The sequence below is a fragment of the Galeopterus variegatus genome, unplaced genomic scaffold (assembly GCF_000696425.1).
Source record: "Galeopterus variegatus unplaced genomic scaffold, G_variegatus-3.0.2 Scaffold245, whole genome shotgun sequence".
In the NCBI taxonomy this organism is placed as follows: Eukaryota; Metazoa; Chordata; class Mammalia; order Dermoptera; family Cynocephalidae; genus Galeopterus; species Galeopterus variegatus.
In genome coordinates this window covers 744,335-768,174 of record NW_007726356.1, presented here as the reverse complement: position 1 = coordinate 768,174, position 23,840 = coordinate 744,335, and the positions used below count along the sequence as shown (strand labels likewise).

The 23,840-nt window shown below is 43.8% G+C and overlaps 1 protein-coding gene across 1 annotated transcript in view; it reads right to left on the bottom strand.

The window, feature by feature from the left end:
* Window positions 1-23,840, bottom strand: part of MTHFD1L (methylenetetrahydrofolate dehydrogenase (NADP+ dependent) 1-like) — a 180,215-nt gene that overhangs the window by 45,506 nt on the left and 110,869 nt on the right. The window contains exons 19-20 of the mRNA XM_008566485.1: window positions 8,257-8,364; window positions 6,394-6,546 (exon numbers count right to left, since the gene is read on the bottom strand). Of these exons, the coding sequence (XP_008564707.1) occupies window positions 6,394-6,546; window positions 8,257-8,364 (261 nt within the window). The remainder of the gene's footprint in view (window positions 1-6,393; window positions 6,547-8,256; window positions 8,365-23,840) is intronic.

Sequence of the window (23,840 nt, the reverse complement as noted above, 5' to 3'; positions counted from 1 at the left end):
ACCTACTTCTATATGGGAGGGAGTGCAGGGAAAACTCAGCCTGCTGAACTCAAACATGAGAAAGGGCAAATGACAATGACTCTGCTGGGGGTAAGGTGGGGGCACGCTTTCTCTTTCCCCTGCCCCCTTCCACCACACTGTCCAGTAACTCTCTACCAGGCAGTAGCTGTGATGACAACACCAAGTTCCCAAACGCTCCAGCAGCTTCCTGCTTTCCAGAGTGCAGCCAAGCGATGACGTCAGGGGTGCACCTGGGCAGAGCTGAGGCTGGGCCAGGCCCCACAGAGGGGGATAAAGGACACACCAGTTAAATAAACTGTGTTTTACTGCTGATACTTTCAGTCTTTTGTCTCTGTTCAGACTTCTACACCGTGATGGGTCCAGCCCAGGCCAATCCCAGCAGGAGAAAAAACACGTGTGCACACATGCAGTGCCTTCTTATCACCCTCTGCCCCAGAAAGGGCACAGGGACCCAGGTGAGGGGGTTGTAAAAAAGAGGGAAGGAAACACACAGTGACAACTGCAGCATGGGACAGGCCTGGGAGCTCTGACCCCTGGGTGTTACGGTCACCCCAGCCACAACGCCTTTCTCTCCTATCCGTCTGGGAGACTGAAGCATCAACTGTGTATTCCTCTACAGTACCAGTAGCCCTAAATGCCCACCCCAAGAATGCCCTAAATGGCACTGACCACCATGGAAATGCCATAGGATAGCTTATTCCCTTCTGGGTGAACTGTGAGACTGTTTAAGCCCAAGATTCCAGACCAGATTATTGTCCTAAACAGCTATCATGGCCTAACTTTATGTCCCATGTTTGTCAATCAAAAAGAGTTCATTCTACATCCTTCCAGAGCCTCTCTCACTGTCTCAATGCGCTGTCAAAGGAGAACAATCAACTACAACAAAAACTAACTTCAAATGGACATCTGCTAAGAACTCAGACTCGGTCAGCCACCCACCTCTTCAGGCCAAATGTTCTGAAAACGCACCATTGTTTAAGGAAGTCCTGGCAGCAGAAAGGTGTCACTCATCCTCCCTCTATTCTAAAACAGTAAGCAAGAGGGGCCCGAGGACAAATTAGCATGGATAAAAAAACCCCTGCAATTCCTTTGCAGAATCTGGGGCTTGCAAACATTAGACAGAGCTAGGCAAACCCTACTCGGGAGTGCATTTCTTACAGGAACATTCTAGCTCTTTTGTCCTTTCTTCAGTGTCCCAACTTCTCAGGTGTTAAGACTCTGTAAGACAGCTAGGTCGGGTGAGGGGACAGCATCAAGCCTGGTCCCACACGTTGTGCATCTGTTCTGACCCTTGCAACTGTTTGGCCTGAGTTAAACACTTTTCCCAAGTGGTTGTAGTTTATCATCTCCCTATTTACTGTATTTTCGTGTTATAAAAGTGACACATGCCCACTGTAGTAATCTGAACTGTATAGAAAAGTAAAGAGAAGAAAAAAAGCTACCGAGAACATCAGTGCCCAATGTTAAGGTTTTGGTTACATATTTGGTTACTCTGCTTACATATTTGTACTTTTATGTCACAAAATTTATGCCAAATGATTAAACAGTCTTTCTAAATTATAGAAACTTAACGGTGTGACCACAAAATAAAGACCACCTACTAAAAGTTTTTTTTTTTTGGCATGACATTGTTTTTTGAGAAGTTTTATAAACTACTAGGTTTATTGAACACTGTAGACCATAAGCTTTCACAGAATTTTGGAAACATACCATAAACAGGGTAATATGTAGAATATATGGTTGGAAAATCTTAAAAAAAACAACTTGTTCTTTTCTTCTCTCATCAGAGATCTGTATTTGATAAATTATTTCTTTCAAAAAGATGCATAAAGTGGTGGCCTGCTGTTCAAGAATCATGTACTATTTCCTAGCTTTCATTAATATGCTGGAAAGAATATGTAAGTATAATGGCATATGAAGCTTACTAGGAACAAAGAAAGTTACTTTAGGAAGGAAAAATTAGCTACCTTAATGCAATATGGAAAACGCTACCAATGAATGTAAGAATAATAGCAAAGGTCTTAGTTTCCATGAGCTGAGGAATCCACGTACTGGCTGCTTCTGTAAAAACAGCACAGGGAAGTGAAATAGTAGGGAAGCCATGAGTGGATGGTATTTATTAATATTATTTGATTGCGTTGACCAACATCAATTAAAGCAAAAACTAAATAGAACATAATGAAATAATCCAATGGTAGAAAAAATCTGGCCTACAAGTAAAGATGAAAAGTAAAAGTAAATATTTAGAAAGCTAAACCTGGAGGGGGGGAAAAGCTGACCTCTCCAGCATTTCACCACGTGATCTCCCAAAGTCAGGAACGCTGGAGATGTTTATTGTTGGAGGAGGGACGTGCTTGTGTTGGGATCCTCCACTTTTAGATCTATGAGGTAGCCAGATGGGAGAGGGGCTCTTTGCCTCCCATAAGGACATACCGAGAAGATTTCTCCCTTTGATATAAATCCCACAGCATTCCGTACTTGTATGGTTTTACTTCCTAGAGTCTATCATAAGGCTTATGAGGGAAGGACTGGATCTTGATCATCTCCATGTGGTTTATGGCCATGCATGCCATAGGTATTTAATAATGACTTGCTGAATGAATGAATGAACAAATGAACACTGCAGAAGAATGGAGAACCCTTCTGATTTTGAGGTCCCAGTTTGGACTGAATCTCTGGAGTGGAAAGATGAATGTGTATTTCAATGGCATTCTGATGAGCACATGTTGGGTGACTAAGCATCACAGTGAATCATTATGCTAGGATTTTCCCACCTGCAGGAGCCAGTCCCTGCAGTGTCCCCATTCCCCTTCCCTCGGTCATCTCAGCAGGAAATTACTACACTGTCTCCCACACGGGTGATGAATATTACAAGCATTTCAGCAGACTGTGGCAGGGCCCAGAACGGGGTCAAGTAAAAGTAAATACCAGCCCTTATTAGGAGATCTTGGCCTCTGCTGGTGCCTCTGCCCTGAACCACACACAGTTTCCTGCTCTGTCACAGAAAGCAGCCCTCTAAGGCCACCACCTCCAAGTGACAGTTTTCTGACCTCCAGGAACTCCTTTAGTCAGGCACCACTTCCTTCCGTGCGCCTCACACCCAATTGTTCAGGCGGATTTCATCGCAGTGCACCGACGCTCCCGTGACCCTGTGTGTGGCCACGGGAGGAACTTGGCTGAGCGCTGCGGAGACGAGATAGTGGCGCAGAGGGCTTGCATGAGGAAACCTCCAGGGCCATTCCACACATTCATTTTCTAACTAGTCATAGGTCAAAGAGTGACGTCAGAGCATACAACAGCCTAGTGTTCAGACACAAGCCAACGCGGATGGAATTCTGATTTTCCAGAATCGCTTTGGTCTTTACCTGGTGATGGATGTGGTGCTGGTAGCTGGGGTGGAAGGAGATTCACATTACATATTTGTGACCCCCAAGATTTTAAATTATATTGTTATTTTTATTTAATGACTATTAAATGCTCAGAAGGAATTAAGATATCAAATTCACAATTTCTACACTAAACCATCTTCTTTGTTAATTCACTTTTATCTGCCTTTACCAGCTGTAAGCTGCCCGAAGCAGAGAATGTTTCCTGAGGTTGGGCTCCCCATTCCACGGGGTAGAGTGCCGTATGCACACTAGCTGAACGAACGAATGAATGAATCTGCTGGGTGAACTACTGCAGGATTTTGAATCTGCAGAGGGCAAGACAGGATACACTATGGAGTAGGCTAACCTTCCCCTCCTCCCCTCGCCATGCCCACAGCTTCAGGTTCTGTTCGGGTACTCCTGTCACCCCCATCTCTCCTGGTGGTCTAATCTGCCTGCACCACTCAACTGTCCTCTTACTCCTAAGCCAAGGCCTTCACCGACAAAGCCCCGGAGGGGAACGGCCACCACCGAGGCCATTCTAAGGAATACAGCAAGCTCTTTTCACTATCCTTTTTTTGATTTTTCTTCTTAATGCTCAGATGAAGGGACCCATGTTTTTGTGACTTGAGGTATAATTAAATAACGCACAATAAAATTCACTTTCTAGGTGTGCAGATCTATGAGTTTGGACATGCAGTATACAGTCATGGAACCACCACCACAATCAAAATATGGAGCATTTCCATAACCCCAAAAAGTTCCCTTGTGCCCCTCCCCTGACCCCCAACTCCTGGCGACCCCGGCTCTGAACTGTATACCTGAAAACGTCACTCAGTACCCATTTTATTCCAACCCTTCTCGCTGTATCAACACCCTTTCTACCCCTTCCCCCAGCTGGAAATTCCGTGCCTGGCTTCTGTGGCATTCCCCTGGATTTTCCCTGCAGTGCCTTTGTCGTTCGTTTCTGACTCCTTGGAAGGCTCCTGTTTTCCTACAGTATCTTCCTTTACTCTCTGCTCACTGCTGTCTACTGTCCTTGTTTGTCCCTTTGTTTAATGACTGCCTTCACCTATAGTCTAAAAACTCAGCGGTCCTCCGTCCCGTCCCTTTCTTCTGAGCATTGTGTCTATATTTCTAATGAAGGCACAGACTATTTTATATATCCTCTTAACCCTTCTAATTCTCCACGCCAGCCTCCTTACTGGCCCTGCCAATCTGCCTCGCCCTGTGTTCATCACCATCCAGTCTCCAAGCTAGAACGGCCCCTTTCCCCTGATCCCCACTGCAGGTGGCTACCTTTAAAATATGTCTCAAATTCACCTCCACTCTGCATATCCATGTCTGTGACTGCAGTGCCAACTTTGATTACCTTTGGCCCCAGCCCACTGGACTTGTCTCCCTGAGTCTACCTGTCCTCTACACATTCTCTACACTGCTGCCAGAGCTATTTTTCTAAAATATAAATCAGACCACATTCTACTTCATCATATACATATAAAAAACTCCAAGAAACAGAAGAACCCCATCCCATAGTGGTTCCCCTATAGTGCGCATAGGATGAAATCCAAGTTCCTTGAGATGGCATTCGAGATCCTGTCCTGCTATCCCAATCTATTTCTCAGCCTCCTGCTCCTGTCCAACTCTAGCCACACTGGACCACCCTGGGGAGGGACACCATGTACTTCTGTTCCTTTGAGTAGAAACTCACTCTGTTTCTCCAGTTCAGAGACTAAGCCCTTTATGCAGCATTCTCGAGTCCCCTCTCCTTCCACACCCCCTTCCCCAGGTAGAAGCTGCTGCCTCCACTGCGCTCTGCAGGCATTCAGAATGCCCACACAGCACTCTCCCGATGAAGCCCTTTATGCAGCATTCTCGAGTCCCCTCTCCTTCCACACCCCCTTCCCCAGGTAGAAGAAGCTGCTGCCTCCACTGCGCTCTGCAGGCATTCAGAATGCCCACACAGCACTCTCCCGATTTCCCTGTCCTGTGTAAACCTGTGCTTCTCACACCTGCTCCTCCTGGTATTCCCACGCCTCATGTGCACGAAAGATTCAACAAATGCTTATTGAAAACATTTGCCCAATATGAGATGAAACGTATAAATATCAAGGCAAGAATTCTGCATGTTTTGCCTATCCGTTCCTTGTTTGCATAATAGACCCACATGTTGTATCATAAAAAATTTTTATAATGTTTTGTTTGGGCTCAGATCAGTTTGTAATAATAACAGTAATAATTATGATAATGATGATGATGATGATGATTTAGAATTATTTCATTCTAAACCTAAGCCAGGACTGCTCTCATGACTAGAAGTTAAATTTAGGCCACTGATGGGTACCACGAGAAAGCTTTTATTGTATGGCTATAATGAAGCCCCTCATCATGGATTTTAAATGCTCTGATAAGCTTTTATTTTTCTGCTTATCTCCCTTCCTCCCACAGGTAACCTGACATAACACAGTCATCATCCTACAGCAATGCAGTCCCCTTGCAACAATGTCAAAAATGAGAGCTCATGTGATTTGCAAGTTTTCTAAGCCAGAGCTTCCCACCTGATGTGTAGAGGGTAAGGCGCCGATACCCCCAGCCCTTGGGCGGCTGGCCTGGTACTGTCCGGTCTGAGCCCCACAGTGGTAGGATGTTACCATTTTGAGTGCCGTGATGTGATGAACGTCACGAAGCGCTGCACTAAGCCAGCCTACCATCTAAACAACAACTGAATTCTCCCAAGTTATTCTCTTCCTTGTCTTAGGAGGGAAATCAGTTTTACGACTCTACGAATCCTGAACACATGATCTAAAAAAAGAAAGACCCAAACTGCAATGGCCAAGGTGTTTTTTCTTTTCTTTTTTTAGTGGGAGAGAGTGTTTAGAAAAATAGCAAATACTACTGACTACTCCTTAATACATGATTTGCAAAAAGGTGGAGGAGAATAACGATTTTAGGCATTGTGACAACACAGTATGGAAAGGGGTTCGGGAGAATGTCACTCACTCACCGTTCCGACCAAAGGGTAAATGAACCCAGCGCCTATGCTGGCCCGGACATCACTGATAGGTAAAATGAAATCCCTCGGCACACCTTTTTTGTCAGGTTGGTGAGAGAGAGAAAGGTGGGTCTTTGCCATGCAGATGGGCAAATTTCCAAAACCCTATAAGAAAGAAAAGGAAATGTGTTCATTGATATAAAAGTTAGTCTACGGTACTTGCTTAATCTGCCCTTCATATAATCTCTGCAGCAACAGTACACAAAGTAGCTGCTATTACTACTTGTTCGTAGAGCAAGAAATTGAGGACAAAAACTCATCTCCCTGTGATCACTATTTAGCAGGTTGAGGGTTCACTGTTTATTCTGGAGGTTCTCTTTAAGAGCAGCAGCAGCAGCAGCTGCAGAAACCACTTTCCAAGGCTATTAATATCCGGGACCCAGCAAGGTAATCTGGAGAAAGGCTCTGTAATGAGGGTTTTAGTCATGTTGCTCACTTATTCTTGGAGTCAGTCAGGAAGCAAAGAGCCCCTTTGTGTTAGTTTATGAATCATGGCTATTTGATCTGCAATTATATTATAGGAACTAAGATGAGGTCACTATTTAAGCCTCTTATTTTTAAGGACCAAAGTCTATGCCTGACCCAGAGTTCCAAAGGTGAAAGGGCAGGAAGTCAGATGTGATGTTTCACAAAAAGGACAGTATCCTCAAAGCCTGATTCTGATTAAATGGCACAGAGTGCTCCTTTAGAGACTTTGCTAATTAATTGCAACCACATACTTGACACACAACTTTTAAGGAATATTCCCTTGATAGACAGAGATAAAAGGAATGCAATCTTCAGAGGTAACCATGTAGAATGCTTTATGATTCAACCTAAAACTATTTGGAATATTTCAGAGTATTATCAATTGGGGGTAGGGGTGGGGACATTCTCTTTTTGAAATCTCTACTTTTACATATGGATAAGAATTTTGCTGAGGGGAAAAAAAAATCACAACTGCTTTATAGAAATGGTATCCAGAATCTTGAATTTCAGAGACCAGTAAAATATTGAAATAATTTCTATGAACTGATACAGGTTTGCCAATTTAAAAATTTTGCTAGTAGGGATATTAAAAAAAAACCCCACCAATATATCATATACTGCCACATTATTTCATAAAAGAAAGAACACCTTAAGACTAAAAAAAAGGAGAAAGACTTAATATTAGAATAAATGATAGTTCTTTTTTTTTTTTTCCTTTTTGTCTTTTTTCGTGACCGGTAACGGGATCGCAACCCTCAGTGTCGCGCCCGTACCGCGACCGGCAATGGGATGGCAACCCTCAGTGTCACGCCCGCACCACGATGAAAAATTCTGGAAATAAACAATTTATAAGTTTTCAACTGTGTACCATTCTGAGTAGCGTGATGAAATCTTACACAGTCCAGCCCATCTTGCCCAGGATGTGAATTATCCCTTTGTCCAGCATGTCCACACTGTAGATGTCACCTGCTTTTTAGTCACTCAGTAGCCATCTAGGTTATCATACTGACTGTCACTGTATTGCAGTGCTTGTGTTCAAGTGACCCTTATTTTTCTTAATAATGGTCCCAAACTGCAAGAGTAGTGATGCTGGCATATTGCGAGAATTGTTTGATTTTATTATCAGTTATTACTGTTAATCTCTTACTGTGCCTAATTTATAAATTAAACTTTACCATAGGCATGTATGTACAGGAAAAAACATAGCAGATATAAGGTTCAGTACTATCCTCATGGTTTCAGGAATCCACTGATGGGGTCTTGGGAATGTACCCCCTGTGGATAAGGGGGGATTACTGTATTTGGAGAGCCTCAGGTGGGTTTTTTCTCCTAAAAGTGTAATTTTACCTGTTGAGTATAACGATCTATTTTGGACTGTGCCTCAGGAGAGAGTTCGATATCTTTGGCTCCATAGACAGCTTGGGCAATGGTTCTTATCTTTTTCACAATTGGAAGCTGCAGAAACACAAATGACAATACAATTGTTAGCTTTAATCTGGTTAAAGAATTAAGAGAAAGCTTAGGAAGATCTTCTGTAATTGCTAAAAATTCCCTACCAGAGACCCTCCCCAGCAAATGGGGCATTCGTAGCAAAGCCTCTTCTCTATTTCTAGCACATTTAAAGCAATGAAATTTTCAGATCAGATGTCAACTAGCAAATAAGAAGCCTTAGATCTTCAGCCAATTTAGAGACTGCTTATCTAGTTCACCATTTTTAGCCACTGTAGAATTTTTTAAAATGCAGTTTACACTATGCTTGTTAATGGTCTATATGTCAGGAGTTGCCTAATAGGTAATGCTGGTTTTTAAGTGGGTCTGAACACTGGCTCGTAGTATTGCTACAAACTGTATTTTTTTTTTGTGAGCAGGAATGGGTTTATATAATAATATAAATGCTGATGTGATCAAACACTTTGTTGGAAAGTCAGAGGTCGAATCTACTGTCACTTTAGCAAATTATGAGAAATCACACAGCATGGGGAAAACGTGAGAAGATTAGATATGGGCAAATATGTGTGTGGGGGAGATGATTCCCATAATGCTAGATGGAAAACCTAGATACAGACTGCTGGTAAAATACGAAAAGTGATCTTAAGAAACAAGAATCGTTCATCAGGAAAGGAATATGCCATAGATAAAATGAGTCTTAATTGAAGCAAAGCACTTGACAAAACTTCCTAATTTCACTGTGGGTAGAGAATACATAGGCATGACGGAATTAGTGGATTTACTGATTGGTGAACATGTGCTGAACCAAGGGCTGATGGAATGAACATCAACAAAGGGAAGGAGGCTCTCAGAGCATGCTTCAAGGACTTTGCCAGTGGCAGACGACACATGTATGAATTACAGTTGATACAGGAAGGAAAGTTATCCACCAAGAGAAAACCAAAGCTAGTAAGTACTCTCCATCCTACCAACCCTAATAGAATCCCAAACTGCTTTAAAACATGATTACATTACTATTGTTTTTATTACTGTAGAGTTCTTCTGCTGTCCGGAACCTAAATATTAGACATTTCAACAAATGAAAAAGAAACTAAAGCGCGAGTCATTACAACCTTTCATTGAAGAACGCAAAAGGGTCTGAATCAATAGAGAGAAAAGAAATACCTCATTCATGGATGGATGAGGAAACTCAATGCTGTACAGATGTCAGTTCTTTTAAACTTATTCTATTAGTTCAATGCAATTCCAATAAAAAAACCCAAGAGCACTTTGGTTACTTGGCCAACTAGTTCTAAAACTCATAACAGAGAGTAATGACATAAATTGGCAAGATAACTTCAAACATAAGTAAAATCAAAAGAAAAAGATAGGAGACTTCCCTACCAGGTATCAATCATACCACAAAACTATGCTAATTAATTCCATGCAGTATTGGCACAGGAATAGACAAATTAGTCAATGGAAGAGAAGAATCCAGAAAGACACCTCGGCAGGTGTGAGAGTATATAATAGAAGTGGCACAAATCAACAGAGAAAGGGCTTATTATCCAACTGACCTTTGGCTGGAGAGAAATAAAATCAGATTCCTATCTCACACCAGGCTCCCAAATAAATCCAATACAGAAAAAAGGCCTAAACTTGAAAATTAAAATGCTAGATATCGGAAGAAAGCATTAGGAACTCTATTATCCTAGGACAGGGAAAGATTTCTTAAACGAGCTAACAACAGAGCAAGCCATAAAGGAAATGATTTATAGACTTGACTACTTCGAAATTTAAAACTTTAAAAAAAAAAAAAAAGACATTATAAATAAGATTAAAGGATAAAGGACAAACTGGGAGAAGATACATGTAAATATTTGAAAAGTCAGAAGATTAGTACTAAAATGCATTTTTAAAAAAGCTCCCACAAACAAGGCTGGCTGGTTGACTCACTTGGATAGACCACAGCACTGATAACACCAAGGCACCAAGGTCAAGGGTGCAGAGCCCTGTACAGGCCAGCTGCCAAAAACCAAACCCCCGCCCCCCTACCAAAAACCTTCCACAAATAAAACAAATAAAGACGAATATTTAGAAGAGGCAAAAGGAGTGACTGATAGCCATATGAAAATATGCTCAATTTAATTAGTAATCAGGAAAATGCAAATTAAAATGATGAAAAACCAATTCATACCCAAGATGAAATTAGCAAAACTGAAAAGATGATAATATCAAGTGCAGGTGAAGATGTGAGGAAAATGATACCTGTGTGTGCCCCTGGATGAGATGCTAATGGTCCAGCCCAGCATGAAGCTTCCTAACTGGTCTTTTCACTTTTAACACACCCTCTACCGTTAAATCTATCCCTCCTAACACATCCCTAAGCGAGAAAAGCCTCAAATCTTCAGCTTCCCATGGCCTACTGAAAACAATACCAGGTTCCAATATTTAAACTTCTGCACAGTATGTCCTCTGAAGCATAAGTAGATAAATGCCCACATCTTAAAATTTCCCACTATCTTCTTGCTTCTGGGCCTGTCACATAAAGCCTCTTTCCCTGTATCTTCAAAGACCAACCTCTGCTAAACTCTCTGAGCTCTTATAAGATCTATCTCAAAGACCACCCTGTCCACGAAGCCATTCCGATCCCCCTCAAGCGCATGTAAGCATTCTGTTCTTTGCTGTCCAGATGACCTTGTGCCGCTCTCACCTTCAGTTTCAGAGAATGAAGGTTTGACAGGGCCTGACAGGGAGTGGCTGTCAGCAAAACTCATGCTGCCCCAGGGCCTACTGCTGGACCTCAATCAGTCACAGTCACAGGATACGTGGCAGACAGAACTTGACACTGAAATCTCCTGGAGGGCAAGGAGCCTATTACAAATCATAGTCTATGAGAGATCGGACTCTGGAAAGAAATGACCAGTATCTTCCAGGAAGATAGAATGTGAACCAAAGGGACAGAAGTCAGAAGGCAGTAATTTTTAGCTCTAGGTTTAAGGAACTATAATAACCAGAGCTGCCTCACTACACGGTGATCTGTCCACTCCAGGGGAGTTCCAGAGAAGCCAAATATGGCAGCAAGGATGTTGTAGGAAGAATTACTGCACCAGTGCAAAGTGGAGGCTGGGCTAGAGAGAGAACACAAGGGTGACTTCGAATGGAAAAGACTCAGCATCCACACTAGCTGAAGGATCAAAACTTCATGGCTTAAAACTCCCTGGGTCAAGAGCCATTTCATGTTCACCTAGAGGTGGATTCTAACACAGCCTGTGGAGTATGCAGCAGGCCCTCAGTACACAGTTGAACAAAGGATGACTAGCTCCACATTCCTACTAAGCATGGGTTCCATGCAGTGCAACAGTTATAAAAGATGACAAGAAAGTTCAGGTGGTGACTTGCTGCAGATAACAGGAAGGACCTTTACATGAATCCTAGATCTCCCCCATCAGTGTAATACCAGGGTAGTTCAAGTTTGTGGAAAAATAAAATTAAAAGATAACATGAATCTTTCCATGAACTTTTTGAAGAACACTTCTATATATATATATATACATACATATATATTTTTTTTCCTTTTTGTCTTTTTTCGTGACCGGCAACGGATTGCAACCCTCAGTGTCGCGCCCGTACCGGACCGGGACCGGCAACGGGATCGCAACCCTTGGTGTTGCGCCCCCCCCCCCCCCCCAGTGAGCGGCTGGTCCGTATGTGGGATCTGAACCCTCGGCGGGAGTGCCGCCGCGCTCCCAAGCAGTGCAATACAGCAGAGCGCCACCGGGCCGGCCCAGCAGAACACTTCTATATATATATATATACATATATATTTTTTTTCCTTTTTGTCTTTTTTCGTGACCGGCAACGGATTGCAACCCTCAGTGTCGCGCCCGTACCGGACCGGGACCGGCAACGGGATCGCAACCCTTGGTGTTGCGCCCGCACCTCGCTCAGCCAGTGAGCGGCTGGTCCGTATGTGGGATCTGAACCCTCGGCGGGAGTGCCGCCGCGCTCCCAAGCAGTGCAATACAGCAGTGCGCCACCGGGCCGGCCCAGAAGAACACTTCTATATTGCCAAGCACCGTGGTGCTTGCTATCGACACTGTACTGAAGCTAACTCCTCTGAGGGTCAATAAATGCCTTGCAAGGAGCAACTCTTTCAAGAAATAAAAGTTAACAGGATGCTGGCAGATATTTCTAGCAGGAAAGGAGCCAAACAGCAAACACAGGACCACGCTTTGTCAGGGGAAGGTAGCTCTTAGGACACTCTGTTCCCTAAGCAGTAGAACAGCGGTTCTGGAGAAACAGGCACTGGTCCTGCTGTATCCAGCCTCCAGCCTGTGCCTCCACAGCCGGGCCATCCCAAGCCTCCTGGGCTCTGCAGCAGGGGAGCTTGGTGGCTGCTGTGGGCAGGAGACTAAGAGAGAACATGTTCCCTTCTTTTATATGGTAAAATCACTGTTTGTTCATCCCTAGGAGGGGTTGTGAATACTCTACTGTATGTCATTTTAGGGCATGCATGGAAGCAGTGTAAAGAAAGCGTATTGTAAATGTCGTGCTGTACAAACCTTAAGTAACACTACTATGGAGTAAGGGCAGTAGGGTTGACTGAAAGGATTTTTTTTTCTCTGGAAGTGCAACAAAGCAAGACACATATTACTACTAGAATATATTTAATGAATGGAATGCACTCTTTACTGAACTCTATGATTTGAAAATAAAGAGTGGTTTTTCTGTTAGGATAATAATTAAAGAAAAACTCACATGGATGCAAAGTAATAGCAAATGGATGACTCGTGAAGAAATTAGTAGGTATCTTACCGATTTATTATTATTCAAGAAATACATATCTACTTAAAAAAAAATTTTTTTTTTTCCTTTTTTTGTCTTTTTCCGTGTCCGGCAACGGATCGCAACCCTCAGTGTCGCCCCCGTACCGGACCAGGACCGGCAACGGGATCGCAACCCTCGGTGTTACTCCCGCGCCTCGCTCAGCCAGTGAGCGGGAACCGGTCTGTATGTGGGATCCGAACCCTCGGCGGGAGCGCCGCCGTGCTTCCCAAGCGGCGCACTACAGCAGTGCGCCACCGGGCCGGCCCTCTACTTAAAAATTTTGACTGTGGTTAAATACACATAACATGTAATTTACCACCTTAACCATTTCTACATGTACAGCTCAGTAGTGTTAAGTACATTCACACTATAGGTCAACCAATCCCCAGAATTCATTTCATCCAGCAAAACTGAAACTGTGTATCCATTAAATAGCAACATTAAACAGCAACTCTCCACTGCCCCCAACCCCTGACAGCCACCATTTACAACTTTCTGTCTTTATGACTATTCTAGGTACCTCATTTAGTGGAATCATACAATATTGCCCTTTTGCGTCTGGCTTATTTCACTCAGCGTCATGTCCTCAAGGTTCATCCATGTTGTAGCATGTGTCAGAATTTCTTTCCTTTTTAAGGCTGAATAATCCATTGCATGCATATCCCTTTGCTTATCCATTCATCCGTTCATAGACACTTAGGCTGATTCCACCTTTCAGCTATCGTGAATAATGCTGCTGTGAAAATGGGAATACAAGTATCTCTTCGAGATCCAGCTTTCAATTCTTTTAGGTATGAGGAGATATACATCTTTTGTCAACATAGAAACTATCTTCCTTTCTCATGTTTACTGTTAAGTGTTTTGGGAATTTTTGAGCAGGTGCCAGGCTGACTCTGTGAGCTGTGTAGTGGTGGTTTTTGTTCCTGTAGGAAGACTGCCACCACCCACACACAACAGGTGACCTAAGTAGAACGGTATTGTGAGAGGCCAGCAGGGTAAACGAGTCCCAGTGGGGCGGCCTCTTTTCTCCTCCTCAGCCTCACTGCTAGAGCTGTGTGTTTCCTGGCAGACACCTTTATCTACCTCCTGGCATTTGGTACTTCTGATGCCCTGACCTCGGCCTTGCCACCACTGGAGAGGGTGAAGGTGCTTCCCGATGGCTTCAACATGTACAATACGGTCTACTGCGACCTTGAGAGTATGCACCATCTACACCCCAAGCTTAGGTCCTGTGGCCACACGCTGAATAAAGAACGTGCTTCAACTCACACCGCTAGGAAGCCCCAGGCCAAAGTTCTCTTGGGACTCTTACTACAGTTTTTCTTTTCCACTCACATGCACAAGTAAATAAATACAAATATCTCAGTGAACATACCTTTTGGGTTTAGTGTAAAAACTAAAAACTGCTCTGATAAGGTGCTTCCTACCGCATGCAATCTATTTATACTGTGTCAGCAGGCAAGGAACTTCCTGTGGTTTCTCTGCTTGATTTTGGGGAGAAGTGTAATCTTTAAAGAAAAAAAAAAAAAAAAAAAGCCAAGTTCAGTCCAATGATCTTGATCTGAACTTGATACTCACTTGTACTGCTCTGTGGTATATGATAGCTTTTATAAAATAAATAAATGGTAAAATAAATTATGAGTGTTTATGCATTAATCACCACTAGCTTTTCCCTGGGGCTCTGTAAATATTAACTAATCTATATACTTACTCTGTCTTTCATCCTGATGTCCCCAGCACCCAGGAGGGTGGCTTGCACACAGTGGGTATTCCACAAACATCTGCTGAACAAACAACCATCTATGGCAAGTACTTTCAGGATGACATGGCGTTGTACATAGAGTTTCAGGGACTTTGTGTACAAGGAACTTCTGGTGGAGTGGGGAAAATGAGATATAATAAACAAGTACGACAGAATAGAGTGTGTGATCAAGGCTCTGCACAGCATTACTATTAAAGTCAGCAGATCACAGATTGCAGGGGAAGGCCTGGAAACAGCAGGAGCTGGCAAGACATAAAAAGGAATTTGCACAGTGCCTTGAAGGAAGGACAATAACAATCTCAACAAGCAAAGGAGGGAAAGACTATTCTGCATGAAGAGAAAGGCATGAGACAAGGTGTAAAGGGCAGCAAATGCAAGGCTTACTCGGGAAAGAGTGACTATCTGTATTATGCACAACTGTTTAACATACTAGTAAGCTACTTCACAAAGCCTGGCATCTACACTAGTATCTTGGATCATTTTTGAACTAATGCTATGTTAAATCTTCATATTCACCAAGAACATAACTGTAAACATATTCTACATTAATTCCCTCCCCCACCTCTTAAGTACACATATGTAGGAAACCGAAATACTCTAGAACAGAGCTGTCCAGTAGAACTTTCTGCTATGATGGAGATGTTTTATGGGTGCACTTTCCAGTCTAGTAGCCACTTGCCTTGTGTGGCTACCATAGCATTTGAAATGTGACTAGTACAACCAAAGAGCTGAATTCTTAATTTTATTTAATTTAAATGGCCAAATGTGGCCACTGGCTACCATCTTGGGCAGCATAGCTCTAGAAAATGACTACGACCAACTGTATATTGTTGGTACAGTCTCTTGCACAGAGTAGACACACAATAAACACTACCTGAGTGACACCATAAAGGTAAGTTAGAGGATGCAGAGGCCTTTGTGCTATGCTGTGTACGTGGCCATCCAAGCTTACAGAAGCTGAATTACTCAAAGTTAGATGGCATATCCTTCTTGAAAAGGTTCTGGAATTGCCCGCTGGAATTATTAAATTATTTAAGATCTGCTTGTTAGTGAAATAAAACTTCTATAAATTCCAGAAGAGGGGGCCGGCCCGGTGGCGCACTGGATAGTGCGCCGCTTGGGAAGCGCGGCGGCGCTCCCGTCCGAGGGTTCGGATCCCACATACGGACCGGTTCCCGCTCACTGGCTGAGCGAGGCGCGGGAGCAACACCGAGGGTTGCGATCCCGTAGCCGGTCCCTGGTCCGGTACGGGGGCAACACTGAGGGTTGCGTTCCGTTGCCGGACACGGAAAAAGACAAAAGACAAAAAAAAAAATTCCAGAAGAGCAGTTACTTAAATTTTTAAATTATTTTCTTGTGATTAAAAAAATGGACAGAATAGGGCTGGCCAGTTAGCTCACTTGGGAGAGCGTGGTACTGATAACACCAGGGTCGAGGGTTTGGATTCCTGTACTGGCCAGCCAACAACAAAAAAAGAGGACAAATAAAGTGAAATCGAGCATAAGCTTAAAAATGAAGCTGATAGAAATAAAAGAAAATAAAGATGCGCAATGTGGTGATGTCTTGTCTTACTTGGAGGTCAGATTCTAAAGTCAGCAGCTTTGAAAATCTTTTAGAAAACCCCCACAAATACCGCATAACACTCTCCTATCAACACTCTCCTATCCCTTAAGCCTGTAGTGTTGTGGAAGTGTTGGAACACATTGCTGTTTCTTCAGCCCCATACCAAATGAAGTCCTTGGGATGCATCGGGGGCCACACTGAAAGAAAAATACAGTTCTTTTGTTTTTCCAAGGCCATAGAATTGAATTCACGTACATTAAATGTTCCTATGCTGTGATATTGGCGAAATGTATTTCAATGCGTATATAATATGTAAAGAGAAAAATCAGTTAATAAATTTGGAGGTTGAATAGAAATCTCTGGACACACAGTAATTATTTCAATTCCTATTTTGTATTTAAATGAAGCATAAATTTTAAATGATCTACAAGTATAGGTTGGCAAATAGCCTTTCCTGTTCTTCAAATAAAAGTACAACATGAAACTGTTGATGTTAATTTAGACTGACCATACTACACAAAGTGCACAGAGTTGTATTACAGACACACCAGCTGGTGTCACAGGGGCAGATCCACTGTTGTTTCTGAGAACAACAGGCCCCTGTATCTCGACACAAAGCATATCCTTGGCTGGAGATCAACACATCTGAGCTACCCAAGGTGTACGTGCTGACTTCCATGAGCTCACTGGCCCTGAGCAACAAGTTAACTCTGCAGACTCCTGGAGGAATCTCACCCTCCTAAGGCAACTGTGGTGTGTGGTGGAGATAACTGGAGTCTCGGAAATGAAAAAAAGGCTCACAGCTAGACAATATGCATCTGTGCATGTGAGATGAAGACAATGAGGAATTCACGTGGGTGATCTTTTATGACTCTCAAATAGAGCACTACAGCAATGTCAAAAGAAAGAAATAAATTAGAAAGAGGTGATTTTAAAGATCTCTTCTCACCCAAGTGAGGGGGAAGGGCTGACAGTGGCCCGAGCACTCTGCTGGCCCTAACTCTCACACATTTTTACAACGCATTTTTACAACGCATCTGCTTGTGTCTCTTCTGCAAACCTGACTTAGGAACTCTGATCTGTTATCAGAACAACATGAATGAACACAAGGTGCAGTCTGCTTCTGCTTTCATGTGCAGGGACCCCTTGTACTTTACAAGTGGCTCTTTTTCTTGATGGTAGAACAGAAGCCATCTTTTGCCCATTGATCAATTGGAGATGTGCTTCCAAAGAAAAGCCTTCTGGTCTAAGATCAAAAATCTCACTCCAGAGCAGAGTAAACTACAAACATGAAAGGAAAAAGAAATCGTTTTCTGACAAAAAGTTATTACTCAAAACAAATCCCCCAACCTCTCAGATACTGGGGTGACTAGAACCGTGTGCGGTTTGAGTGCTACCCCCAAAATCCTAATGTTTCAGTTTTCTCTCTTGAAGTGGAAAGTTATTACTCAAAACAAATCCCCCAACCTCTCAGATACTGGGGTGACTAGAACCGTGTGTGGTTTGAGTGCTACCCCCAAAATCCTAATGTTTCAGTTTTCTCTCTTGAAGTGGTCTATTATATGTGGTACCTTTAATGTTTACACCTGTGAATAATATTTAAATAATGTCCTTCAAGAGCCTGCTTTTAGGTTGAGAAAATGGATACTCTCCCTACCACAATGGTCTCATCTCATCTGAATTTAAGACAGAAAGCCTGGGGATGGATGGAGTGGGTGGGAGAAGGCAACTGGCCAACACGTGGTGAGACTTTGATAATTCATCATTTTTCAATCTCTCATAATTTTAGATGAGTTAAGGCATTTCTAGAAACTTCCATCATAGTGACATTCCATTTTTCATATTATAAGAAAGCATTTAAGTGACATTATAGGAACCCTTGTGATGTGTACAAGTGAAACAAATATAGACTACTGTTTTTTTCTCATCAAGGGCTATTTCCGCCACAAAGGAAACAGCTGGGCGTGCTTTGCCAGAATCACACATGACGAGTAGGACACTTTGAGGAAGCTGGGCTGGCTCTCGCAGCAGGTTCAATCTCTTGAGACTATCTAACACAGATGAATGAGGCACCCATTAGGCTGGGGAGGTATGCGATTTATTGCAGGCCAGAGGAGACTAGATGGAGAATACAGAAGCCACTGTTGGAGAAGAATCTAGTTTTGACATAGATCTGAGGTGTGTCCGCAGAAGGTACGGTCAAGTGGAGGTGAAATGGGAATTCAGAGTTGAATCATGAAAAGGAAGCCGGGGAGAAGAGGCTAACGAGGGACTTGTTAAAGCAGTTCAGGTTGGATGACCAAAGCTCTTTAAAAGTGGCTCAATTATAACCTAGGAAGCAGAATATTAAAGAGTAGAGGGAAGAGAAACATTTACAAGAGAGATACTTAACTGACTGGCAAGTATAAGGCAGCTTTCCATAGAACACTTCAAACATTCCAATGCACAGAAAAGGGCAAGGAGAGAGATGAAGAAAGGGTAGGTGGGCACAAGAGCCAGCGAGGTCATCATCTAAAAACGGGACAATGAAAAGAAGGAACAACTTTCTCTCTACAGTGTTTTTTTTCAGTTACTGTGAAATATAAAAGACATAGACTTGCACATAAATATCATTTTAAGTTTTAAAACTCTATTAAACACTACATGTACAATGTGAATGTACTTAATGCCACAAACTGTACATTTAAAAATGGTTAAAGTGAGGAGTTCTGGTCAAGATGGTGGAATAGACAGTCCCCAGCGTCACTCTCTCCCACAAATCAACCAATTTACAGCTATAAAAAGGTAACGTCAGCCAAGCTGGGGCTGCTGGAGCTCAGGGGAAGAGGAGGAGAGACCTACAAAGTGCATGAAGGCGGGAGAAACCACAATGAGAGAAAGAAAAAACTGCTCTGAGCGTTTCGGGCCATGGCCACCTTAAGGCTGGAGCTGCTGAGCACATGGAGCAGGAGCCGGTAGAAGTCACAGCTGTGCCCTTCAGATGGAGTTGCTTGGAGGTGGCAGGGGAGAAGAGACCCTTAGTGGCCCCCAGGACAGCAGATCACTAATAGGGTTCCCATGGACCCATGCAGGAACGAGGAGCCAGAACAACTGAAAAAAAGGAGCCATTCAGAGGCTGGTGAGTAATTGCAAGGGACCGATGCATGGCCTGTTCCTTGGCAAGTGTTTGGAGCATGGGCAGTGGGGGAGATGGGCCCACCAGGAGACCACTGGGACAAAGCAAGGACAGCCAACCAGCCCCCCAATCAGCACAGGACCACTCAGAGGAGACTGGTTGGGAATGCAGAACCTTATGGGGTGTAGTTTGATGAAAAACTCAGGCCCAGATCAGAGTTCCCAGATCCACCAGGTCTCTGGAGAGCCAGAAGTACCTATAAGGTCAACCATCAAACCCTGAGCTGCACAAAAAGCCTTCCCTAGGGAAACAGCAGCAAAGCAGCAATTTAGCTCAACCACACAGCTCAAGTCCTGATTCCCCACAGGAAGTTCCCCAGTTTTAGAAGTAAGCAGAGGACAAAAAATTAGTTCTAGCCCAGGCACACCACCAGCACCTTGGGGCTTGCCTGGGAACTGGAGGCTTGGAGCCGGGGACCAGACCCCACTCCAACATCCAGGAACACTACACCAGTGCCTTGGGGACCGCCTGGGGACCCGAGGCATTGAGATGGTGACTGGACCCCACTCCCACATCCAGGCACACTGCCAGCACCTCGGGGCCCCACCTGGTGGCCCAGGGCTTGGAGCTGTGGATGAGGACCCCCCCCCCAGAACCAGGCACACCATGCCAGTGCCTCAGGGCCTGCCTAGGGACCTGAGGTATGGAGCCGGGGACCAGGCACACTGCCAGTGCCAAGGAAAATGCCAAAAACATCACCTCCATGTGGGTGGCCCACCCAGCCACCACAATAACCACGGCTGCCGTGAAAGTGGCTAGACACCACAACCAGCACGCAGATGGTCTGCCAACCACTGGAGTGCACTGACACAAGGAGAGTCACCAGCAGAGATAAAGAAAAGAAGAGGATGTTTCTCTCCACAAAGCCCATTTCAGAGTGACAGAGGAAGCATCTGCTCTATGATAATATTGGGGGACCTGATCATACCTCTCAGTTGGGCAGATCATCTAGGCAACAAATCAACAGAGTAACCATTACTCTTTCAGAAGGAGAAAAGAGATCTAGGGTAATTAGAGGGGGGAGGGGGGTGGGGAGAGATTGGACAAGGAGCATAAAGAATAATTATGAGACTGCTACATCTTGTTCCATACTTTAAAATTTTTATTCTGAATGAATTAACTAGTGCCGCTGGTATCACAATCAAAAGTTGCCTACTCTTGAATTAGAAGCTATTCTGGTAGAAAGAGATGTGGTACTGTTCTCTACATAACAGTGGCTGGTTAACGCCGCTTTCTGTAAAGTTCAGCAGAGATGCTCATGTCACAAGAGCGGTTTGTTTCTTGCTTTACGTGAGGGCTGTCATCACAAAGCCCAGCCCACTGAGTTGCCTGGCCTCCCAGCGGCTTGGAGTCAGGTGTTTCTACTTGTCTCTAGCTGTCCCTCTTCCCTTGGGGGCACTGAGACAATTGCTACATCACACACAAAGCAATCATGCCCTGTGCTCCAAAACAACACAAGGGGTTGGGGGTGGCGGGGGGAGCAGGAAATAAGATGTCATTAATACTGTACTGAATTCATTCTTGGGGAAATAAAGTCTGGGGAGATAGGAAAAGGCACGGAAGCCCAGTTTGCACTGAAAATCAAAGGCAGGACAGTGATTTACCCAAAAACATTTATAACTTCTTTTTTCTGTAGAACAATCCCACACCTATCTAACTACCCAGCACCAAAGGATTAGTCATGGGGAAAAAAACAAAGGGGAAAAAAATAAAGTGGAAAAAAAGGGCTGCAAGAAAACCGTGACTTAGTCTGTAAAGTTTTACCAGCACAGAATGCAAAAAGTTAGAGGGGGAGAAAAAAAATGTTTGTGCTCTACTATTGAGTGCACCGATGAATTCAGATTTTTACATGGTCATAAGACAAGACAGTAAATGCGCCCACGTTCTCTAAGCTTGTCTTGCTAGTGTGAGGAGTGCAGCTACTAGGGAGACTGGAAAAAGGGAACCCAAAGCAGCAACAGCTCTTTTCACAAACTGTCATGTTGCAAGAGGCTGAGATGCTGATTATCTAACAAACAATTATGTGGCCCAAATTTAATTTCTGGGTTGCAAGAACAGGGAGAGTTATGTTGGCAAAGGAGGCAAGAATCCTAGCCTTGGGGCCACCTTGCAAATATAGAGCTCTCGACTACATTATTATAAATTTTTCCCCTTTCCATGGGAGAGCAGACATTTTAACAGCATTATCTCCATGAAGAATGGGAATTAAAAAAAAAAAATTAAAATATCAGTGGAAAGGGAAAGGGTTCATCTCAGGGTTAGTGTTGTCTAAGACGGCATAACTCTGAAACATTTCTTCTGTTTCTTCTGTTTACTGACCTTCTTTTCACCTGGGATGCTTTCCTTGAAAAGAGCCACACATTGTGAAATTATTCATTAAAATACCTGCCCGTGCCACGTAGAGCGGGAGGCTCACGATCAGAAGGTGGTGGGTATAGAGGACGAATCTCCTGACAGTGGTTTGTGTGGAGCGGCCGTGGGCTGAGCCAGGCAATGCAGACACCCTGGTGCACCTCACCCGAAACCAAGGCACAGGAAATACAGACGGGGTCAGCTCAGGTACCCCCCGTCCCCCAAGTTGGTTTCAACCCTCTAACACGCCCACCTCAGGGCTGCCTCTATTTTATGCTTAACATCTCCAGTGCCGGAGAACTCACGGCTTCCAATTAGAACATTTTTCTTTATTTTGACCCCAAATCTCCTTCCCCTGTTGATCCTGATCACCTCTGTAACCCAGAATATTCTAGTCCTTCATTAGTAAAATGTCCTTTCAACACAACAAACATATACTGAGCCAACCACTCCAATTCATTCCTCAAGTCCTTCCTTCCACAAACATTTTCTGAGTGCCGATGACGTCCCTCACAGGCAGGGATTCTCTGCCTGTTCCTGCTGTCCTTCCTCTTCAGGTGGATCACTTGGTCACTGCCCTCTTAAGCTGTCTGTCACCCCCTCCCCTCCTTCACACACTTTTGAACACAGTACTGAGCTCTGCAGCACAGAGACGATGTCATCCATCATTCCAGATGCTCTTCCAGCTCTGCCTCATTCTGGCCATGGGACTCAGGGCAACTTACCTCATCTCTTTGTGCTGTTGTTCTTATTTATAAAATGGGAGGATATCACCAGTTCCTACCCAGTAAGGCTGTCAGAACTGAATAAGTTCAAGTATACCAAGGTGCCAACACACGTGGCACACACAAAGCCCTCCCTCAAGTGCAGCCTCAGTGACAGCCCCATGCTCCTGCTGATGCGACTCCAGCCTCACAGATCATGCTGCTGTGCCCTCCCTTCACTTACGTGTTTTCTCTTCTTCCCTTATGCCACCAAACAGGAAAGAGGAGTGACGTTATTGTTTGTGACATCTGAGAAAAAGACCCATAGAATCTGTATTGGTTTGAAGGCCAAGCTCTCTGGTGATCATGGACTACCTGTGAGGACAGATCCGAGATCCAGAACTAGAGCCACAAAATGCAGAATGCAGTTGGGAGGTGGGTGCCAGGATGAACTGTCTGAGGTTTTCCTGGGAAATTCAGATGTTCTGACTGAAGGCTCATCATCTAGGTGTGTTTAAAAAATATACTAGACAATCCAGCAATTCCACGTCTGAATATACGAGGGTACTTCAAAAAGTTCATGGAAAGATTCGTATTATCTTCAATTCTATTTTTCCACAAACTTTTTGAAGTACCCTCACATATTCAAAAGAACTGAAAATAGGGTCTTGAAGAGATATTTGCAGCATTATTTACAATAGCCAAGAGGTGGAGGCAACCCAAGTGTCTGTTAACAGATGAAAGGATAAATAAAATGTAGTATATGGATACAGTGAAATATTATTCGGCCTTAAAAAGGAAGGAAATTCTGACACATGCTACAATATGCATGAACATTATGGTAAGCAAAATAACCCAGTCACAAAAAGACTAATACTGCCGTATGATTCCACTGGTATGAAGTATCTAAAGCAGTCATATTCATAGAGTCAGAAAGTAGATGGTGGCTGTCATGCGCTGTGGGGAGGGTGAATGGGGAGTTACTATGTAAGGGGTGCAGAGTTTCAGTTTTGCAAGATAAAAAGACTTCGGGGCCGGCCCGGTGGCGCACTGCTACAGTGTGCCGCTTGGGAGTGCGGCGGCGCTCCCGCCGAGGGTTCGGATCCCACGTACAGAC